Genomic DNA, 22,077 nt, shown 5'->3' with positions numbered 1-22,077 from the left:
CCATGCCCAGTGAGCTATTAGTAAATATATCTTCACAATGGTGACACTCCTTCTTGTGAGCTCACCTGTTCCTCCTCCTCCCTTCCATGAGATACAGAGCAGCCACACCCAGCTATCAGCTGTCACATGGCAACTCAGTACAAAGAAATATATTTTACTCAGAAGTGTGAGGAGTGTCTTTTTATGTATAGCGTTGTTTCCTAAAGGTAATATATATTGTTTCTACATGTTTCTTTAAAAAAAAAATTGGATTCTTTTTAATAAAGTAGATATGAATTATTACATAAGCAGATTTCATAGTTACCACTTACAGCCAGCAGGGGATGGGCTCTGAACAAGATTGTTTTTTTTTCCAGCTTATCCAACCAACTGTTCTTCACAAAGAAGCTGGCAAAAAAATGTAATTAGCCAGCAATTTAAACAGTTTCACTTTGTTTTTGTAAATTTCTTTGTTGCTGTAGCACATCCTAATGCAAGAATGAAAAAAGAATGAAAGAAAACATCGCATAGATTTCCCCCCAAGATATATACCACACTTGTTGAGTCTGGTATGGACTTTAACCATTTTCCCTCCAGAGGATTTCCCCCCATTTCTGACCAGGCCATTTTTTGCATTACAGCGCTGCTTTACTGTAACTTACAATTGCACGGTCATGAAACGCCGCACCCAAATTAAATGTATGCCCTTTTTTTCCCCATGAATTGAGCTTTCTTCTTGTGGTATTTGGTCACCTGTGCGGTTTTTATTTTTTGTACTATAAAAAAAAATGACCAACAATTTTGAGAAAAACAATATTTGACTTTTTGCTATTAAACATGTCCAGTAAAAAAATGTAAAAATTTAAATTTTGTCATAAATTTAGGCCAAAGTGTATTTTTCTACATGTCTTTGCTAGAAAAAATTCCAATATGTGTAAATTAATTGGGTTACGTGAAAGTTATAGCATTTACAATTACAATTGGCGGTATATATACTGTTTTTTTATTTTTATTTTTACTAGTAATGGTGGCGATCAGCGACTTATAGTGGGATTGCGGGACTGCGGCAGGCATTCTGACACTGGGGGGAACTGACTTGGTGTCACTGACATCCCCAGTGATACCAATACAGTGATCAGTGCTAAAAAAAGCACTGACACTGTACTAATGGCACTGGGCAGGAAGGGGTTAACATGAGGGTGATCAAAGGGTTAACTGTGTGCTATGTGCTGTTTCACTATGTGCTGTGTCCGTGTGCTTCACTGTAAGCACACTGCTTTGCATGGCTGTGCTGTGCACAGCTGTGCACAGCCATACAAAGCAGTGTGCAGGAGCTATCAGGGAGGAGAACTGTTTTGTTTACAAATAGTTCTCCTCCCCATTGAAGATGTTCGGGAATCACTGGGCGCCTGTGAGTAATCACCGCGAATGGTGGCGCGGGTATATATACGTGATTTTGCACACCTGTGCCACCCTGTAGCAGTATTTCTGCTATAGAGCGGTCAGGAAGTGTTTAAGGGGGTTCAGGCTATCTATACCAAGCCCTTTGGTTGGGGGGGTATGGGCAGGGGGCTTATTGGAATCTGAAAGCCCTCTTTAAAAATAAGGGTGCACCCAGATATCAGGCACCCCCCCCCCCATGTGAATAAGTATGGTGCACATAGTACCCCTACCTATTCATGAAATAAAGATACTCAAACATTTGGTAAGTCCTTTATTAAAAAAAATCCAGCCAACAAATGGCCCTAGTTGTAAATCCATTGTCAATCACATCATGCCGATCCATATCAATCATGATGCCTTGTGGCCAACATCCTGCAAAAAGAAAAAAAAATGAGTAGTGCACATAGCTGTAAGTACATTTAGAGCATACACCCAGGGACGAATATCCAAAACAAAAGCAATCTGCATTCTGGGCATTTGTCCTTGGGTGTATACTGCCTTAAACGTAAGTACTGCTAAGTGCAGCGCCCAGCCCCTTCCAGCCACAGCAGCTGTCAGACTTTTATCCACCTGCATCTAAATTCTGGAACCTCATGCACCATTGCTAAATGCCCAGTGTGCTCCTTAACCACTTGCTCCTTAACCACCCGTCCACAGTACATTTACTGTGGGCGGGTTGGGTCTAAAGTTTAGGCGACATAATAGTGCATCGCTCAGCACATGTGCACTGGATCACCTCCTGGGGCATGCAGCAGCGCAATGCTGTGACCACTATGTCTGGTTGACACAGTGGAACACAGTGCTTGGTACCCAGCCACAGTTCGCTATGGTTGCATGTAAGCAAAACTGTCATGAATGGCTTCCATTTATTATAGCGTCCTTACTATTGTGATGCTGTGATTGTCCCACAGCTATCACATGGTACCTGGCACCCTGTACCATGTGATTATCTGTAGTCAATCACAGCATCACAATAGTAAGCAAGCTGTCATGAATGAAAGCCTTTCGTGACAGTTAAAACTGAACTACAAAAAATATTAAAGAAGAACAAAATGTTTAAAAAAATGTAATAAAAATTATTTGCATACTATCACCAATCAGTATCCTTGATCACCGCCACACTAGTCATATGATAATGCTGTACTGCACTGGTGTCAGTATACAAATTGTAACAAAAAATTACAACTTCAAAAAACTCGCCATGCCTCTTACTAAATACCTTGAACTTCCTACTTTCCAAAAAGGGGTCATTTGTACTGTTCTGGTTTTTTAGGGTCTCAAGAAGTGAGACAGGCTGTCAGTACATCAGGATTGATCAGTTTTCAAATATACAGTGTATACCATAGTTTGTACACCAAAAAATCTACAGTTGCAAGAAAAAGTATGTGAACCCCTTGGGATTACGTGGAGTTTCGCATGAAGTGGGCATAAACTGTGCTCTGAACGTCATCTAAGTAACAACAATAGAAGAACACAGTCTGCTGAACATAATACTACACAAACATTAGATGTTGCCATGGTTTAATTGCACATAACATGTAAACATTCACAGTGCAGGGAGGAAAAAGTATGTGAGGCCCTAGCTTAATGACTTCTCCCAGAGCTAATTGGAGCCAGGAGTGAGCCAACCTTGACTCCAAGCAGTGTGATGATATTGGATGTATTGCTGACAGCTGTCCTGCCCATAAAAAACACACACCTGTTTTGGGTTTACTGGTTTCAAGAAGCACTGTCTGATGTGAACCATGCCTCGCAGAAAAGAGCTCTCAGAAGACCTACGATCAATAATTGTTGACTTGCATGAAGCTGGAAAGGGTTACAAAAGTATCTCCAAAAGCCTTGATGTTCATGTGTCCACGGTAAGACAGACTGTCTACAAATGGAGAAAGTTTAGCACTGTTGCTACTCTCCCTAGGCGAGGTCGTCCTGTAAAAATGACTGCAAGAGCACAGAGCAGAATGCTGCATGAGGTAAAGAAGAATCCCAGAGTGTCAGCTAAAGACCTACAGAAATCTCTGGCACATGCTAACATTTTTGTTGACACATCTACAATAAGGAAAACATTAAACAAGAATGGAGTACATGGGAGGACACCACGGAGGAAGCCATTGCTCTCCAAAAGAATATTGCAGCACGTTTGAAGTTTGCAAAAGAGCACCTGGATGTTCCACAGCACTACTGGCAAAATATACTGTGGACAGATGAAACCAAGATTGAGTTGTTTGGGAAGAACACACAATACTATGTGTGGAGAAAAAAAGGCACAGCACACCAACATCAAAACCTCATCCCACTGTAAAACATGGCGGAGGGAGCATCATGGTTTGGGGCTGCTTTGCTGCCTCAGGGCCTGGACGGATTGTTGTCATTGATGGGAAAATGAATTCCAGAGTTTATCAAGACATTTTGCAGGAAAACGTACGACCATCTGTCCGCCAACTGAAGCTCCGCAGAGGATGGGTGATGCAACAGGACAATGACCCAAAGCATACAAGTAATTCAACAAAACAATGGCTGCAACAGCACAGAATACGCCCTCTGGAGTGGCCCAGCCAGAGTCCTGACCTCAACCCGGTTGAAATGCTGTGGAATGACCTTAAGAGAGCGATTCACACCAGACATCCCAAGAATATTGCTACACTGAAACAGTTTTGTGAAGAGGAGTGGTCCAAAATTACTCCAGATCATTGTGCAGGTCTGATCTGCAACTACAGGAAAAGTTTGGTTGAGGTTATTGCTGCCAAAGGAGGGTCAACCAGTTAAGTCCAAAGGTTCACATACTTTTTTCCTCCCTGCACTGTGAATGTTTACATGTTATGTGCAATTAAACCATGGCAACATCTAATGTTTGTGTAGTATTATGTTCAGCAGACTGTGTTCTTCTATTGTTGTGACTTAGATGAAGTTCAGAGCACATTTTATGCCCAATTCATGCAAAACTCCACGTAATCCCAAGGGGTTCACATACTTTTTCTTGCAACTGTACACTACATTTGGGTTATTTTTACCAATGAAACATAGTAGACTACATTTTAACCTAAATTGATGAAGAAAGATGATTTGTTTGCAAAAGTTTATAACAGAAACGAAGAAAAAGGTGGGTTTTTTTTTTCAAAATATTAGATATTTTATAGAGTTTATTTAGTTTACATAGGAAAACATAAAAACCCAGTGAGAATAAATACAACTAAAAGAAAGCTATATTTGTGTGAAAAAAAATGATGTAAAGTTTATTTTGGTGTAGTTGCATGACAGAGCAATTGTCAGTTAAAGAAGAGCAGTGCTGAATAGCAAACAATTTCCTGGTCATGAAGGGGGTAAAACCTTCCGGAGTGGTTAAACTATCTTGTAAATGTTGCCGTTCCAAAAAAAGCTGCCCATTGCTTCTAACAAGAATAAAAAACAGACAGTGGAAAAAGATAACTAAAAAAAATTTAAGAGACTGTACATGAATAACAAGTACACAGAACATTAAGTGAAAAAATAAACTTTCCCTAATACACCCCCTAAACACACATTCAAACACCCTCTAAATAAAGGGGATCAAAGAGTAGAATGTTTTCCTTTTTTTAGCCAAATTTGGCATAAGCAGATGAGTGAAATTGAGAGTTTACTCTTTTGTGAAATTTTGTTGACAGCAAAAATGGTCATTTCACAGTGAAATCAATTTCATTAAAATCACTCCTCTCATCCTTATTGGACAGCTCAGTTACATAGAGATTTGCACATCACCTGTTGGCAGCCAGCAAATGCCCTGTGTAAGAATGAGCCCGGTTTCCTCTGGCAGGAGGGCATTGACTGGGAATCCAGACAAGGCTCTTTCTGTGGCTGAAAGACAACCTTCCCATGCCATGTCCCCTTCCTCTCCTCCAGAGAATTATACTGTATGAAATGTCAGCTCATTAGTGGGACTTTCCATCCAGATTAATGTCTGCCTTATCCCACTGTGCCTGGCTCTGGATTCTCAATATACACGCTGTTACAAATACTATTCTCAGCCACCAGTCAAATGTCCACAGTCACTTGTCTGAACACAGGCGCTATGTTTGCCATTTTATCATTCCCAGCACTCTGCAAAAAGAAAGGATTGGGGGGAGGGGAGCATCTACAGGTATAATTTTTATAAACCACAATAAAAACCTGCAGAAGATATACAGTAAGTATATGTGTGAAAGTAACTAAATACACAAAAACATTCTGCATTCAAGTACACATAGCTCCTGCCTTGTGAAATAGTAAGAAAAAGTCCATCTATGACTGCGTTCATAAAATGAATCCTGCAGCTCCTCTGAATACAGATCTTGGGACCAAACCAAATGAGCACATGCAGAAAGACAAAAGCAGTGAGGGCACAGGCATCAATAAAACCATCAAACCATTTATTGAAAAAATAGCTTCACTCACATGTAAAATGCCTGTGTTAAGCTCAGGGTGCCAGGAAGAAATACAGCAGCAGCCAAAGGAAGAAGGTTGGATGGTCAGTAAGCCTTGTTACTGTAATGCAGAACCCACTCCACAGCCAACAACCAGCTTCGTCTCCAACCGCAACCCATATACATCTCAGTCAGGTAATCTGTCACAGGGGAAGGCAGTGGGTGGCAATGCGTTTCAAGGGCAATGCCCCCTTTCTCAAGCCCCTTGATAATTGTAAGCACCCTGTTAGTGGTAAATATTTTGTCCCAACTCGCTAACTGCTACACCTGCAGGAAATCTTTTTCTGTTGAAAATCAACAGACTTAGTGCCTTAGATCAGTAGGTGAAAATAAAATAAAGAAAATCATAACAAAAAAATGAATGCAGCCATCTTATCTAACAATTGGTGAACTGCAGTATAGTAAATATTTGCTTTTGGGTTTAACACTGCTTTAAAGAGTATATTGCCAAAGTATTTATGGAGGATCCACTTTGTGCTGGTAAGAGTACATTTTGATTGACTGCTTTGGATTAATGCCACGTTCTCCATGCTGCGTTTGAGAAATAATCTACTACTGTAATTTGTAATGCATAGTAATATTTGCTTATAGCAAATGGTTGGAATGATGCTGTTAGAAGTGATGTCAAATGGAGCAGACTTGATGGTCCACTCAGTCTTTTGTCTGCCATCACTCTTCTACGTTTCTATTGTCAGTCTATGTGCTCGTGTCAAGTTCTCTTTATAGATTACATTCTACAGATCCAATATCTAGTCCATGTAACTATTTGTTGTGATAGTTTATTTTTCCTGGACAGGAGTGATGTCAAACTATGCCATGTGTGTGCGATACGATGGGGTGGAAGTAGACGACTCGCACTGTGATGCTCTGACCCGCCCTGAGCCAGTCCATGAATTCTGCGCAGGAAGGGAGTGCCAGCCAAGGTACACTTTGTAGTAAATATAGCTGATTACTATGACTGCCACATTCCAGGACTGACCTCTCAAAGAGCTGCCAAAAATTCAAGTCAATTTAGTGTTTGTAACACTTTAAACAGTTACTCTGTAAATAGATACACTGTGCAGACTGAACTATTACAGCTAAGCTTGTCACTGGTCTCTGTACAGCACTGTGTAATATGTCAGAGCAATGAAAAGGTCTAATTATAATAGTGTGACTGTGGTGGGGATATTAGAGTGTAAGCTACTCTGGTTCTGACTGATGTAACTGTCTCAGTGTTTCCTGTACAGCATTGTGGATTCTATCAGAGCTATACAAAAATATAATTGTTCTGTCTCTCCAATCTAAGCATTGATAGTGTGATCTCTGTAACTTACAGTTGTGATGAGATAGCGATAAGTTCAACCTCAGTTGGATATCACAGTCAGTGACTCAAACAATAAGACATCTTGTAGATCTTGTGAAGTTTATTCCATAAACTGAGAGAATCTTACAACAATGAACATTCAATAGGTCAAAAGATCATAATGTTTCCTGCTCCATGACATGAGGCTAGAGCTGCAATGCATTTCTGTGAAAGGGGGAGAGCTATCCATACAGCATTAACCAAACCAAAGGAAAGGGAGGAGCAGAAACAAAATATAGAACCACTTAAAGGCATATGATAGTCATGTGGAACATGACACTCCCCATCGGAATCTATGATTTCTATTATAATAACTTTAGTTCAAGTCCAGTATAAATAATGAAGATTCTTTCCAGGAACATCTGCAAAACAAGAAGGAAGGGAAGAACAAAGGAAAACAATGCAAACATTTAGCATAATACTTGCAGATGTTGGTCTCAAAAGTCCAGGCTGAGACATGGAAATCCATATTTAGAGGGAATGCAGCAATATGCACGATTCCTTCTTACCTCCCTTTAAATCAGGTTGATGACTTGTCTTCCTCTTTGGGCAAAAGAAGTACTAGTCTCTTTATAGGCCTGAAGTAAAGGTGTGCAGAACCTTCTTTCATGGTGGATATAGCCTAGATGTGTCCCGAAATGCAGTAGTAGGTATTGCACGACTGCCGCGGTCAGCAGGGTTAAGGCTAGTGGGAACATAGTGCCATTGTCCAGGAATTAGAGATTGTTTCCAGGATTTCCACCTTTGTTGTTTCTCCTTGGGTAAGGGGGTATCCCAGTCTGAGCTTTCAGAAGTTTGTTGTCTCAGCAGTATCTTACCCTGAATGGTGAGAGGTGTAATGAAACCTAACGGATCATAAATGCTGTTCACTGTAGACAATACTCCTCGCTTTGAGAAGGGCTTGTCACAGGCTGATGCTTGTGAATGTGTCTTGTTTAACATTCCAAAGCAATCTAAGACTGCGTTGTGTAACAGAAAGGTCAGATCCTAGTTGGAATTTCTTCACACTGACAGCATGGTCATCAGAAGGAAAGGATATCATGACCTTGTTGCTCTTAGAGATGATTTTGTGAAGTCTGAGGTTTGCAGTGGCAATCATGTTGTGGGTTCTGGTAAGAAGGTCAATAGCTTCTTCCTCATTGGGCAGAGATTTGAGTCCGTCGTCTACATAGAAATTCCTTTCGACGAACTGTCTTGCATCAGATCCAAATTCTTTCTCAACCTTTTGAGCTGTTTTCCTCAGTCCATAACTTGCTACTGCAGGAAAAGGACTGTTACCAAAAACATGTACCTTCATTCGGTAGTCTATGACTTCATCGTTGACATCATTATTGCGGTACCATCGGGACCTGAGGAAGTTTCTGTAGTCTTCACGGATGATGAAACAGTGGAACATCTGCTGAATGTCAGCCATAACAGCAATTGGCTCTTGTCTGAAGCAAAGTAAAACTCCTATGAGTTTGTTGTTCAGATTACCAGTGAGAAGATTGTCATTGAGGGAGACGTCTTCATGACGAGCACTTGAGTCAAAGACCACCCTAATCTGATCAGGCTTGCGAGGATGGTAGACACCAAAGCATGGTAGGTACCAACATTCTTCTACTTCCATAAGAGAAGGTGCAGGCTCAGCATGATCACTCTCAAACACCTTCTGCATAAAGTCCACAAAGTGCCTTTTCATCTCAGGCTTCTGGTTCAAACTGCGATTTAAAGAAACAAACCGAGATTCTGCATGTACCCTGCTGTTTGGTAGTCTCTTTCTTGGGGTACAAAATGGTAGAGGTGCTACCCAACTGTTGAAATCATCTTGGTAGAACTTTTTACTCATGGTTTTCAAGAATTCTTGGTCTTCTATGGTAGCTGCCAACTCATTGTCTTTAGTGGTTACCTCGAACACTGTGTTGCCGATGTTGTCATCCCAGAGATTAAGAGCTTTCTTATGACGAGGGAGGGAGGGAGGAGCTTGACTATGGCAGTGAAGGACGAAATGGTAGAGGTGCTACCCAACTGTTGGAATCATCTTGGTAGAACTTTTTACTCATGGTTTTCAAGAATTCTTGGTCTTCTATGGTAGCTGCCAACTCATTGTCTTTAGTGGTTACCTCGAACACTGTGTTGCCGATGTTGTCATCCCAGAGATTAAGAGCTTTCTTATGACGAGGGAGGGAGGAGCTTGACTATGGCAGTGAAGGAGAGCTCGATGTGAGAGCTGCCTGCACTGCAACTGTCCTGCAAAGGCTGCTAAGTGATGTCCGCAAAGTGCTCAGAGACCTACCTGTGAGAGGGGAGGTTTGGAGGCCCAGAGAGAACTGCGGAATGCAGAGGACATGGGACGAGCCAGCTGGAGAGGTGGACGGAGTGCTTGACATCCACCGCGGCGGGACGGCTACGGTCTCCGTCCGGAGCGGGGGGTGTCCTGGAGTCTGGAGGACATGGTGGCGACCACGTGACCTTCCTCAAGGGAGTACTGGGAGGAGAAGCTGGCCGGCGATTACAGGCAGAGGAAGACGCCGACTCTCTCCTTGGGCATAGGGGCTTGCATTTGATCCCCCATCCATACAGATACATGCAGGATCGGGAAGGTAGAGGACCCGGTGGGGGAGTCTCCCCCTAAACAAGAAGAGCAGCATTCTAAGGGGCTGTGGGGAATCGCAGCCCCCAGAGAGAAGAGCCGGAAGCCGGTCCATACAAGTGAGAGAACTACAGGAGGGTGAGTGGAACTGTATGGAAGGAGCTGAACTGTACTGTGAAATTGTGGGGGGAGACCATCCAGGGGGTCCAGGAAAAAAGGAGGACAAAAATTATTCTAGTACAAGACCTAGAAGGAATAGAATTGGGCAGAGGGAAATTTAAAGTGACAAGCGGGACAATAAAAGAAGAGGAAACCCCCTCCCCCCCCCCCCAGAACTTGGATAAGGGAAGCAAGTTTTACAGCGGCATGAAAAATAAAGCGGCCAAAGGAAGTGGGCCCAAGGGTTCCCTAACAGGTACAATTAAAAAATATATACCCTCACAGGGGAATCTAACCGCAGAAAGACAACAAGGAATAAGTGAAAGGAGTGAGATGGAAATCAGTTTGGAAGACAGTCCTAGACTATCCCTGGGAATGGCTAATAGTGGTCAACAAGTGAAAGAAAGAGTGGAGGTGGGAGAACAAGAAAGCGACCTACAGATGCCAAATAAAAAAGAAATAGCAGAAATGTTTAAAGGTCTTGAAAAATAAAAGTAAAACGAGATGGCAATAATACAGAAAGACCTGGGGCAAATGTTATCAAGAGTGGAAGAGACAGAGGGAAGAGTGAATAAAAATGCCCAAAATATTCTGAAATTAGAAAAATGGACGATAGAACAGAGAAAAGAGCAAAGAAAGCTGCTATATAAAATAGAGGATCAAGAAAATAGGGATAGGAGAAGTAATCTAAGGATTCGAGGAGTGCCAGAGATTTCACATGGAAAAGAACTAATGGGTATAATATGTAAATAATGTTGAATACTATAATGGATAGATCTGCATCAGAGACTCTTAAATTGGACGGTGTATATAGAATAGGAAAGCCCCAACAAGGAAAGGGTAAAGAAAGACCGAGAGACATAATTGTACAATTCCTTAATTATGAGGACAGAGAAGAGATATGGAAGAAGATCAAAGGAAGAACAGTAATTAAATATGGAGAAATAAATATCCAGATTTTTGCTGATTTAGCAGCAGAGACATTGACAAGAAGGAGATCCTTGAAACCATTGTTGGAGCAGATGAGGAAGCAAAATGTGTAATATAGATGGGGCTTTCCAGCGTGTTTAATTGGATGCAGAAATAGGTGTACAGCAAGACTGAGATTTCCTGAGGAGATGAGAGACTTTTGTGAGAGACTTGATTTGCAGAGAATAGAGATACCTGGGTGGGAAGAAGAGGAAAGAGAGATATGGGCTATTGAAAAAGAGGATTGGAAGGTAGCTAGAAGGAAAAATTAGAGAGTAGAGAAGGGGAGGGAGGGGAGAAGGAAGAGGGAAGGGTTTTTCTTTTTTTTTTTTCTACCCACCCCTCTTTCTCTCTCCTTCCAGCCCTCCCACTCCGGTGGGTTGCTGCAGACTTACCATTGGATATAGAGAGTGGCGGGGTATGGAGGAGAAGAGGTGGCTGGTGAATCGTACATAGTCGGAGCACCACCTTAAAGTCGAATCAAAAGTGGGAATAGGACCACAAATGATTTGTAGACAAAAAGGTAGCCTAAGGGATGGGGAGGGGGAAGGGAGGGGAGGGAGTTGGGAATTGGGGGAGGTGGGGGGGAGGGATAAGGATGACACTCAGCAAAAAAAGAGAAGATAGAAGAAATAAGGAGAATCCTAGGGAAAGAGAGAATTGAAAAATTTATAGTAATGGAGGAGGTTAATTTTATGACGTATAATGTCAAAGGGTTAAATAGTCCGGAGAAAAGATTTAAGATAATTAGAGTGTCAGTAACCTGGCTATGACCAGAGATGTGTGGACTGACATAGGGAACACCAGGCTTCAGGAGTAATGAAAACAATACCATTTATTTGTGAGACACAGTAACAACGCACAGTGCAACAACAACTCAATAACAACCCCTACACCCAATACAAACACGAACAGCAACAAGAGTAGTCAGGCCAGCCGGGGTCATACACGGGACACAGAGCAGGTAGCAGGTTTAGCAGGTAACAGGTTAGCAGGAAACAGAGGCTCAAGGAAAACACTGAGGCACTGATCGCAGGCCTGGTTGCTGTTTAAATACACCTCCTGCAATCAGCCTCAGGTGATAGCTTGATTGCAGGAGGTGAGATCCTGGCTGCTGAACGGAACTCTCTGGTAGGGACTGGTACTGCAGCCCACAGAGCAGGTGAGCCACAGCACCACCAGCGGTGAGCCCTTTCCTGACAGTACCCCCCCATTAAGGAGCGGCCTAAGGACGCTCCAAACAGTCCTTAATGGGCAAAATGTTCCACCGCCTGGGTCAGGTAACTGGCTGGATATCCCACTGCCGGAGTCAAGCGACTGGCTGGGTTTCCTGCTGTTAGACCTATCTTTATGTATGAGAACACAGGAAGGCAGGTTGCAGGACACAGGATCTCCAGAAGCAGGCTGGAAATCAGGTATCGGCCAGCATAGCTGGACATCAGGGGCTGGCAAATCAGGCTGGGCAGCAGGCACCGGGTTCTCGGGCTGGGCAGCAGGCACCGGGTCATCCGGCGGAGCAGCAGGCACCAGGTCATCAGGCGGAGCAGCAGGCCCCGGTCATCAGGCGGAGCAGCAGGCACCGGGTCATCAGGCACCGAGTCATCAGGCTGGATAGGATCATCAGCAGGCACCAGGTCATCCGGCGGAGCAGCAGGCCCCGGTCATCAGACGGAGCAGCAGGCACCGGGTCATCAGGCACCGAGTCATCAGGCTGGATAGGATCATCAGCAGGCACCAGGTCATCCGGCAGAGCAGCAGGCACCGGGTCATCAGGCGGAGCAGCAGGCACTGGGTCATCAGGCGGGGCATCAGGCTGGGCAGGGAGCAGAGGCACATCAGGCTGGGCAGGGAGCAGAGGCACATCAGGCTGGGCAGCGAGCAGAGGCACATCAGGCTGGGCAGCGAGCAGAGGCACATCAGGCTGGGCAGTGAGCAGAGGCACATCAGGCTGGGCAGCGAGCAGAGGCACATCAGGCTGGACAGCGAGCAGAGGCACATCAGGCTGGGCAGCGAGCAGAGGCACATCAGGCTGGGCAGCAGGCATCAAGTCATCAGGCTGGATAACAGGCATTGGGTCATCAGGTGGGATAACAGAAGGCGGGTTCTCAGACAGCAGGTTGGCCTATTTGGATACTGGCAGGATGGTACAAGTTGGAAAGAATTTTCGCTTCTTCTTGGGTTTAGTTACTGGAGTACTGCATGTGAATGCAGGGCTGTAAACGAAAGGGAGCTGCTGAAGACAGAGAAGAGCTGAAGGATGGAACAGAGAAGGGAGCAGTTGCCACAGAGGACTTCTTTACAGGGTTAAAGGCAAGATAGGTGCAGCGAGTGGGAACAGGGTACTGACATGTGGTTGATAGCAGAGCATACTGGGCTGTAACTGGGGGTGCTGTGGGGAATGGAGGAAGAGAGCTTTGAGCAAAGGAATGATTAAAAGCAGTATTGGGTTCTTGCAAGCTGACTGAGGCTGGGTGTAACAAATCTGACCATGTCTGTAGTACTGGTTGAACAAAGCTCAGCTTACACATAGCCTGTCTGACCAAAGACTGCACTGCGTTTATACAATCCACTAGCACATGTTGTGAACATGCTGAATAATGCTCCAAGAAGCAATCCGGATCATCCTCCAACAACCATACCAGTGATACTACTTGATCCACACTGAATGGCGGAGAAAAGCCATCCCTGCTTTCAGGGGTACTGGAGAGAGCCAATTCAGCACAAACCTGGATCAATGGCTGCACCTCAGAAAACACCCTGCCCTGATCTACTAGAGAATGAGCAACCTGCATGCACTCTAGCAGCTGATCCCTGGCCCACTCCTTCAGAATCTAATAGCCGTATTCTCTGTCTTCTAAGACTAGCAGAGACAAGTACACAACCTCCTCAGGATGCATCCTGCACAAATAACAAGCCAAGATGGCCTCCCTGTGCAGCCACTTCTGGTCAGGACTGGCCTTGGTGTTATGTCAGTAACCTGGCTATGACCAGAGATGTGTGGACTGACATAGGGAACACCAGGCTTCAGGAGTAATGAAAATAATTCCATTTATTTGTGAGACACAGTAACAACGCACAGTGCAACAACAACAACTCAATAACAACCCCTACACCCAATACAAACACGAACAGCAACAAGAGTAGTCAGGCCAGCCGGGGTCATACACGGGACACAGAGCAGGTAGCAGGTTTAGCAGGTAACAGGTTAGCAGGAAAGGTTAGAGGCTCAAGGAAAACACCAAGGCACTGATTGCAGGCCTGGTTGCTGTTTAAATACACCTCCTGCAATCAGCCTCAGTTGATCGCTTGACTGCAGGTGGTGAGATCCTGGCTGCTGAACGGCACTCTCTGGTAGGGACTGGTACTGCAGCCCACAGAGCAGGTGAGCCATAGCACCACCAGCAGTGAGCCCTTTCCTGACATAGAGAAATACAAAAAAGATTTATCGAGGTAGTGTTTAACTGTTGCATGGCACTGCAGATGGATGCGACGTCACATGTGCTAAGAGAGGGAAATAAATACTTGAAAGTACAATACAATATTGTCAGTTGGTGGATAGTTGGAGAATTAAAAATCTGAAAGATAGAGACTATACATTCTATTCTCATGCACATGAGACGTACTCAAGATTGGATTATATATTGCTATATCACAGACTTATTGAGTCTTTGGTGAAAGCAAAAATAGAAGTTATAACACTATCGGATCATGCACCTGTCACAATGAGGTTGATATGGAGAAAAGGACATAAAAAGATTAACACATGGAGATTAAATGAGCCACTTCTTCAGGATTAGGAGACGGAACAGACAATTAAAAGAGAAATAGAACAATATTTTGAAAGAAATGAGACTGAAGAGGTGTCTGTAGCGACGGTGTGGGAAGCCCATAAGGCCTATATTAGGGGAATCTTAATAACGATCAGGGCGAAAAAGAAAGAGAATTAACACGCTTCTTAGATAATTATTTGAATTAGAACAGGCACATAAAAAGAAAATAACAAAACAGACTAAGCAGAGTGTAATGGAAAAACGAGAAGAACTAAACAATTTAATGGAGGAAGAAAAGAGTGTTTAATAAGATGATTAGTGAAAGATATCGGTGGGGGGATAGACCAGGAAAATATTTAATGAGAGCTCAAAGAAAAAAGAAAGGTAAGAACTATATAGAGAAAGTAAGAGATAATAAAGGAGAACTAAAATACTCTACCAAAAATATTGCAAAAGTATTTAAAGATTATTATAGTAAGTTATATAATATTAATCCTCAACGGTCCATAAGAGAAGAGGAAGAAAGAACTAAAAAAGGCAGACATACTTAAATGAGGTGGGGTTACCGAAATTGAGAGAAGATCAGTTAATCTCCCTGGAGAGATCAATATCAGCAGAAGAAATACAAAGTGCATTGAAGAGTACTATGGCAGGGAAAAGTCCAGGACCGGATGGGTATACTGTGAGATACTATAAGAAATTTAAAGAACAATTGATACCTAAACTGAGTTTATATATGAATGCATTGGGAGGGGAGATGGAGATGAGAAAGGAATCCCTACAAGCGTATATTACAATAATACCAAAAGAAGGGAAAGATAGTACACAGTGTTCTAGCTATAGACCGATATCCTTACTAAATATAGACACTAAACTATATGCAAAAGTGTTAGCAAATAGGCTAAAGGATTTAATGCCAGAGTGGATCCATATAGATCAAGTGGGGTTTGTCCCTGGGAGAGAGGGTAGGGATAATGGATTAAGATCATTATTGCTTATACAAAAATGTAAAAGAGAAAAAGTCCCTGTTTTGCTATTGTCGGTGGACACTGAGAAAGCGTTTGATAAATTAGATTGGGGGTATATGTTGGATACATTGAAAGTTCTGGGAATGGGCCCTAGAATGAGAATATGGATAGGAAAATTGTATAGTCAACTATCGGCGGCAATAAAGGTAAATGGGGAAATATCAGAGAGCTTTAAGATGTACAACGGGACCCGTCAGGCATGTCCATTGTCACCTTTGCTGTTCGTCCTGTCATTAGAATCCCTCTTAGCAAAAATAAGGAAAAACACAGATATTAAGGGAATTTGGATAGGAGAGACAGAGCATATTTGCTGTTTTATGTAGGTAACCCAAGGATAACATTACCCAATTTAATAAAAACACTGAAGGAATATGGGGAGCTGTCTAACCTAAAGATTAACCCAACTAAAACAGAAATCTTGAACATAAATTTTCCAAGCAGAGAGAAAAAGGCTTTACAAAAAGAGTTTTCTTTTTCGTGGAAGGAAAACGAACTAAAATATTTGAGAATAAAATTAACCATATCCCTAAAGAATTTATATAAAGCAAATTATATCCCATTATTAAATGAAATCAAAGATGAAATGAGAAAACTCGGGACAGGTGGAATATCTTGGATAGGACGAATAAACCTAATTAAGATGGTAATTGTTCCAAACATTCTATATAAATTTCAGATGATCCCAATAAAGCTGCCAGGACTGTATTTTAGGATATTGAAAAAAATTATGATAAAGTTTATATGGAGAAATAAAAAACCTAGAATAAGTCACAAAGTTCTAGGAGGAGCCTGAGCATGGCAGAGACGGAGAGAGCGGAGTAGACTCTCTCTGTTAACCCCCCCCCGCTTTACCCCCGGAGGTATCCCGTTGGCTGCGCCGTGGACTTACCCGTGTAAGAGGGGGTCTTTGGCGGTTGAGAAGAGTCCATGAGGGGATGTAGGAGGAGCGGGGTGTTGCCGGGAGGTGAACCCGGAAGAAGGGTCGGGTTGCCAGGGAAGAGGCGTGGCCACGTGACAGCCGTGGAGGAGTGCTGGGAAGGAAAAAAGCCGGCCGGCGTCCAAAGGAGCCGAAGAGTCGCCGGCTTGAAAGGAAAGCAACCTGCCTGCTACCTGCAACTGAGTGTGGATAAAGGAAGAAAGAGGGACCCGGAGGAATCCCCCTAAAAAAGTGAGAACAAGGACAAGAGAGAACCGGGAACAGGCGATAGCGAAGTTGAAGCCGCCTCATTGAAAGAGTTACAAGGAGGAGGGTGAGTGAGAGCGGCTGGACTGTATACTGTCCCTGTATATAATGACTGTATAAGGACCCCTAATGTTGAGCTTGGGGAGGAATATACAGAGGAAAAAGGGGGATTCCTAAAGGGACGGAAGAAATTTGAACATTCCCAAGGGACTAGGCATAGCACATACCCCAGAGATTAAAGAAGAGGAGATGGTCTTATAGGGAAAATGAAAAGTAAAATAAGTAAAGGAAGTGGACCCAAGCACCCCCATTCTGGAACGATTAGGAAGTATACGTCCCAGGGAAACGTGACCCCAGAAAGATCTCAGGGGGTATGTGAAAGGAGTATTATGGAAACCAGCTTGGATAATAGTGTTAGGACTTCGGGGGAAAAGGCTAATAGTAGCCAACAAATATCAGATGGAATGGAGTTGAGAGAAAATGAAGGAGAACTGCAAATCCCAAACAAAAAGGAGATGGCAGAAATGTTTAAAAACTTGGTGAAATCCATTAAGCAAGAGATGGGGATCATTCTTAATGATTTGGGACAATTACTATCCAGAGTAGAAGAAATGGAAGAAAAAATTAAAAAGCATGCCCAGGCTATTCCAGACTTAAAAAACCGGATAACGGAGATGAGGAAAGAACAAAAAAAGTTGCTATATATGCTGGAGATACAAGGAAAAGAAATAATCTTAGGATAAAAGGAGTTCCGGAGCTCACACAAGGAGAAGATCTAAGAGGGACAATGTGTGAAATTTTAAACTCCATCATGGATAAGCCTGGTACTGAGACATTCGACCTGGATAATGTTTATAGGATAGGAAGGTTTCAACGGGATCGGGTGGAAGAGAGACCAAGAGATGTAGTTGTACAATTCCATAAATATGGAGAGAGGGAAGAGGTATGGAAGAAGATATAAGGAAGAACAAGTTTTTGCAGATCTGACTGCTGAGACATTGTGGAGAAAGAGATCGCTGAAACCACTATTAGAACAGATGAAAAAACAGAATATACAATATAGATAGGGTAGCTCGGCATGCCTAATTGGATAGAAGAATGGAGTTTCTGCATCTCTGAAATTCCCTGATGAATTAAGAAACTTTTGTGAGACATTTAATATCCAGGGAATAGAGATTCCAGGATGGGAGGAGGAAGAAGGAGAGACATGTGCTGTGGGAAAAGAGGAATGGCAGCTAGTTAGAAGGAGAAATAGAGAATTGACAGAAAGGGGGACATCGGGGGTACCGGGGGGAAGGTGCGCCGTACATGGGCAGAGCTCAACCCCAAGGTCGGAATCAAACGTGGCACTAGGGCCACAACTGATTTGAAGGCAATAGTAGGCCTAGTAGGGAGGAGGGTGGGAATGGGAGGAGGGAGGGGTGGGGTGGGGGGAATGGAAGGGGGAGGAGAAGGCTATTGGGAGGGAGGTGGGGGGTAAGAGTTTCTGTTGAGGGGGGGAGGGAGGAGAGAGGGGAGGGGAGCAAGAGTAGGAGGGAATGGGGTGGCTGTATTAAAAACACTCTGCATAAGGAGGAGAAGTATACAAGAAGTATGGAGGATATACGGTTTATAACATATAACATAAATGGGTTGAATTGTCCTGGGAAGAGATTTAAGCTATTTAAAGAATTACACCATAGAGAAGCTTCGGTGGTCTTCTTGCAGGAGACACATCTTGAGATTAAGTCAAATATTAAGTTGAACACTAGAAACTATCCAACATGGCTTTACGCAGATTCCCCAATTAAGAGAGCTAAGGGAGTGGCAATAGGGTTTGCAAAAAATATAAGGTTGGAGTTGGAGGAGAGAGAAATAGATCCTGAGGGGAGATTTTTGTTTTTGAGAGGTAGATTGCAAAAGATGGAATGTACAATAGTGAATATTTATTGCCCAAATAAGAGACCGGAGGTATACCTGAAAGGGGTATTGAGAAAACTGATGGCCTTTAAAAAGGGACGGTTGATAGTGGCGAGGGACTTGAATTTCTGTATGGATCCACAAATGGATACGACCTCTTCTGTGCAGCGAGAGGGAGGTGGGTCTCTGAGAACCTTAAAGAAGGTGATGCATGAGTTTCAACTGGTGGATATTTGGAAAATAATGCATGGAAAAGAGAGACTATACCTTCTTCTCTAATGCACACGAGATGTATTCGAGATTGGACTATATAATGGTAGATCATCAACTTATTGAGAGGGTGGTTAAAGTAGAAATAGAGGCAATGACTCTCTCAGACCATGCCCCTGTTACACTGAAAGTAGGGTGGGGGAGGCAATTGACAGGTGGTGTAGGATGGAAGCTAAATGAGCTACTTCTTCTACTGGACCAGGAGATTGATCAGAAGATTAGGGAGGAGATGGAAAGATTTTTTCAGGAAAATGAGACAGGGGATGTGTCGGTGGCTACAGTTTAGGAGTCCCATAAGGCCTATATAAGAGGTATATTGATTGCATCCGGGGCAAAAAAGAAAAGGGAAAGAAGAGAGAAACTTATGGGCCTCTTAAAAGAAATATCTGACCTGGAGCAGATCCATAAAAATAGAATAACAAGGGAGAAAAGACAGAAGGTAACAAAAAAGAAGGAAGAACTGGAGGTATTGATGGAAGAGGAGAGGAGAAGAGTATTTAATAAAGTGGCAAGGGAGAGGTATAGATGGGGAGATAGGCCAGGAAAATATTTAATGAGAGCCTTGAGGAAAAAGAAAAATAGGAATTATACAGAAAAAATAAGAAACCCCAAGGGAGAAATGGCTTAGTCTACTAAAGAGATCGTTAAGGTGTTTAAGGAATATTATAGCAAGCTGTATAATATTAACTCTCAGGATTTAGTGAATAAAAGTGGAAACGCGAGTAGAGAAAAAAGAAGGGTATATTTAAAAAACGTAGGACTACCGAAGTTAAGTGAAGATCAATTGAAGTCCCTGGATTCAGAAATCACGCAGGAGGAAATAAAAATAGCATTGAAAAGTACCATGACGGGGAAAAGCCCAGGCCCAAACGGTTATACTGTGAGGTACTATAAAAAATATAGTGAATTGTTAATACCTAAGTTGAAGGATTATATGAACGCCCTGGGTGAGGAGATGGAGATAAGGCGGGAATCCCTACAGGCCCATGTGGCGCTTATTCATAAGGAAGGGAAGGATGCTTCTCAGTGCTCTTGCTATAGACCAATCTCACTTTTGAACATAGACACAAAGTTATATGCAAAGGTTTTAGCAAACAGAATGAAAGATTTAATGCCAGAATGGATTCAGGGGGACCAGGTGGGATTTGTACCAGGGAAGGAGGGTAGAGACAATGGGATCAGAACTTTGTTGCTTATCCAGAAAGCTAGGAAGGGGAAAACCCCAGCAGTGGTGCTCTCGATCAATGCTGAGAAGGCATTCGATAGAGTAGACTGGAGCTTTATGATGGACACTCTGGAGATTATAGGAGTGGGAGTTAGAATAAGGGTGTGGATAGGAAAATTGTATAGAGAGCCCTCCGCGGTTATTTTGGTTAACAGAGAAAGGTCGGAGCCTATTGGGTTGTCAAATGGAACAAGACAGGGATGCCCACTGTCCCCATTGCTCTATGTGTTATCATTGGAACCTTTGCTGGCAACAATTAGGAAAAATATGGATATAAAAGGAATACAGATAGGAGAAATTGAACATAAAGTGGCAGCTTTTGCGGACGACCTGTTGTTCTACGTGGGAAATCCTAGGATAACACTCCCAAATTTAATGAAGAGCTTAAAGGAGTATGGGGAGTTATCAAATCTGAAAATTAACCCAACAAAAACTGAAATATTAAATGTAAATCTTCCAAACAGTAAGAAAGAAAAGATACAAAAAGAATTCCCTTTTATATGGAAAGATAGAGAGATAAAATATTTAGGGGTTAAACTTACTGCTTCATATACGAATTCATATAAATCAAATTATATTGCACTTTTAAATGAGATTAAGGAGGAATTGAAGAAATTGGGAGGGGGTAACTCGTCTTGGTTAGGGCGCATAAATCTGATAAAAATGGTAATTGTACCTAAAATCCTGTATAAATTTCAGATGATCCCAATTAGACATCCGGAGGTTTTTTTCAAAGTAATTAAAAAGATGATAACAAGATATATATGGAAAAATAAAAAACCTAGAATATCTTATGATTTGATGAGTAGAAGTAAAGAGAGGGGAGGATTGGGAGTGCCAGATTTCAAAAGGTACTATAGAGCAGTAGTCTTAGCAAGAATTTATGACTGGACACACAACCCAGAGGGGAAAAGGTGGGTCAAGATTGAAAATGAATTAAGTGGAGTTAACTTGAGTAAAATCATATGGGTACCCGCACAATACAGAGGTTTAAAAGATACCACGCGTGTTTATATATTAAATGTTTTAAAGGTTTGGGATAATTTTGCACAAGTTTATGAAATGGGAGTGTAGGAAAATGGTTTAAAAAGGAGGACATTCAACTAAGGGATAATATGGGTGGGCAGGAATTGAGAACACTTAAGGATTTAAAGAAGGATAAAAGGGAACTTTTTATTAAGATAGATGAGTGGAGATATCACCAATTAAAACACTTTGTTGAGTGCCTTCCGAAACCCCTGAGAGTGAGAAAGAATTGGAATTCGTTTGAGAGGTTGTTGGAATCATGGGGAGATGGGAGACGGGGCACGGCAAAAATGTATAAGATTCTCACTGAGTTAGACACACACATAAAACCAATGTATATAGTAAAATGGGAAAGGGATTTGGGAATAGAGATAGATGAGGATAAACAGAGGAAAATATATAGACTCACACACGAAAATGTAAGCATGAGAGAGGTGGAGGTAAATTATAAGTGTTTGACAAGATGGCACATTACACCGAACGTTGAATATAAAATGTGTGGGGAAAGAGCACCAGAGTGTTGGCGGGGGTGTGGAAAGATGGGTATGTGGTATCACATATGGTGGGAGGGCCCAAAGATTCAAGGCTTTTGGGAGATAATGATTAATTTAATAGGGAAAATTTCTGAGATAAAGATAGGATTGGATCCAGAAGTGTGTCTATTACACAGTACAGAGTTACCAGTGAATAAATACAAGGATTTGATTATATGGTACTATGTGAATGCGGCAAAGGGTCTGATACCTAAGTTTTGGCATAGCTCAGAGGTGCCGTGA

General features: G+C 42.5%; 1 protein-coding gene across 1 annotated transcript in view; it reads left to right on the top strand.

Moving 5' to 3' along the window:
- The window catches only part of ADAMTSL2 (ADAMTS like 2), a 151,744-nt gene that overhangs the window by 76,289 nt on the left and 53,378 nt on the right, over positions 1 to 22,077 (top strand). Inside the window, exon 14 of the mRNA XM_089677047.1 lies at positions 6,652 to 6,778. Within this exon, the coding sequence (XP_089533173.1) occupies positions 6,652 to 6,778 (127 nt within the window). The remainder of the gene's footprint in view (positions 1 to 6,651; positions 6,779 to 22,077) is intronic.

The sequence above is a fragment of the Staurois parvus genome, unplaced genomic scaffold (genome assembly GCF_062004578.1).
Source record: "Staurois parvus isolate SC_StPar_1 unplaced genomic scaffold, SC_StPar_1.0 ptg000176l, whole genome shotgun sequence".
NCBI classification, from domain to species: Eukaryota; Metazoa; Chordata; class Amphibia; order Anura; family Ranidae; genus Staurois; species Staurois parvus.
Note: the sequence above shows the minus strand (reverse complement) of the source record. Positions and strands in the feature narration are given on the sequence as shown.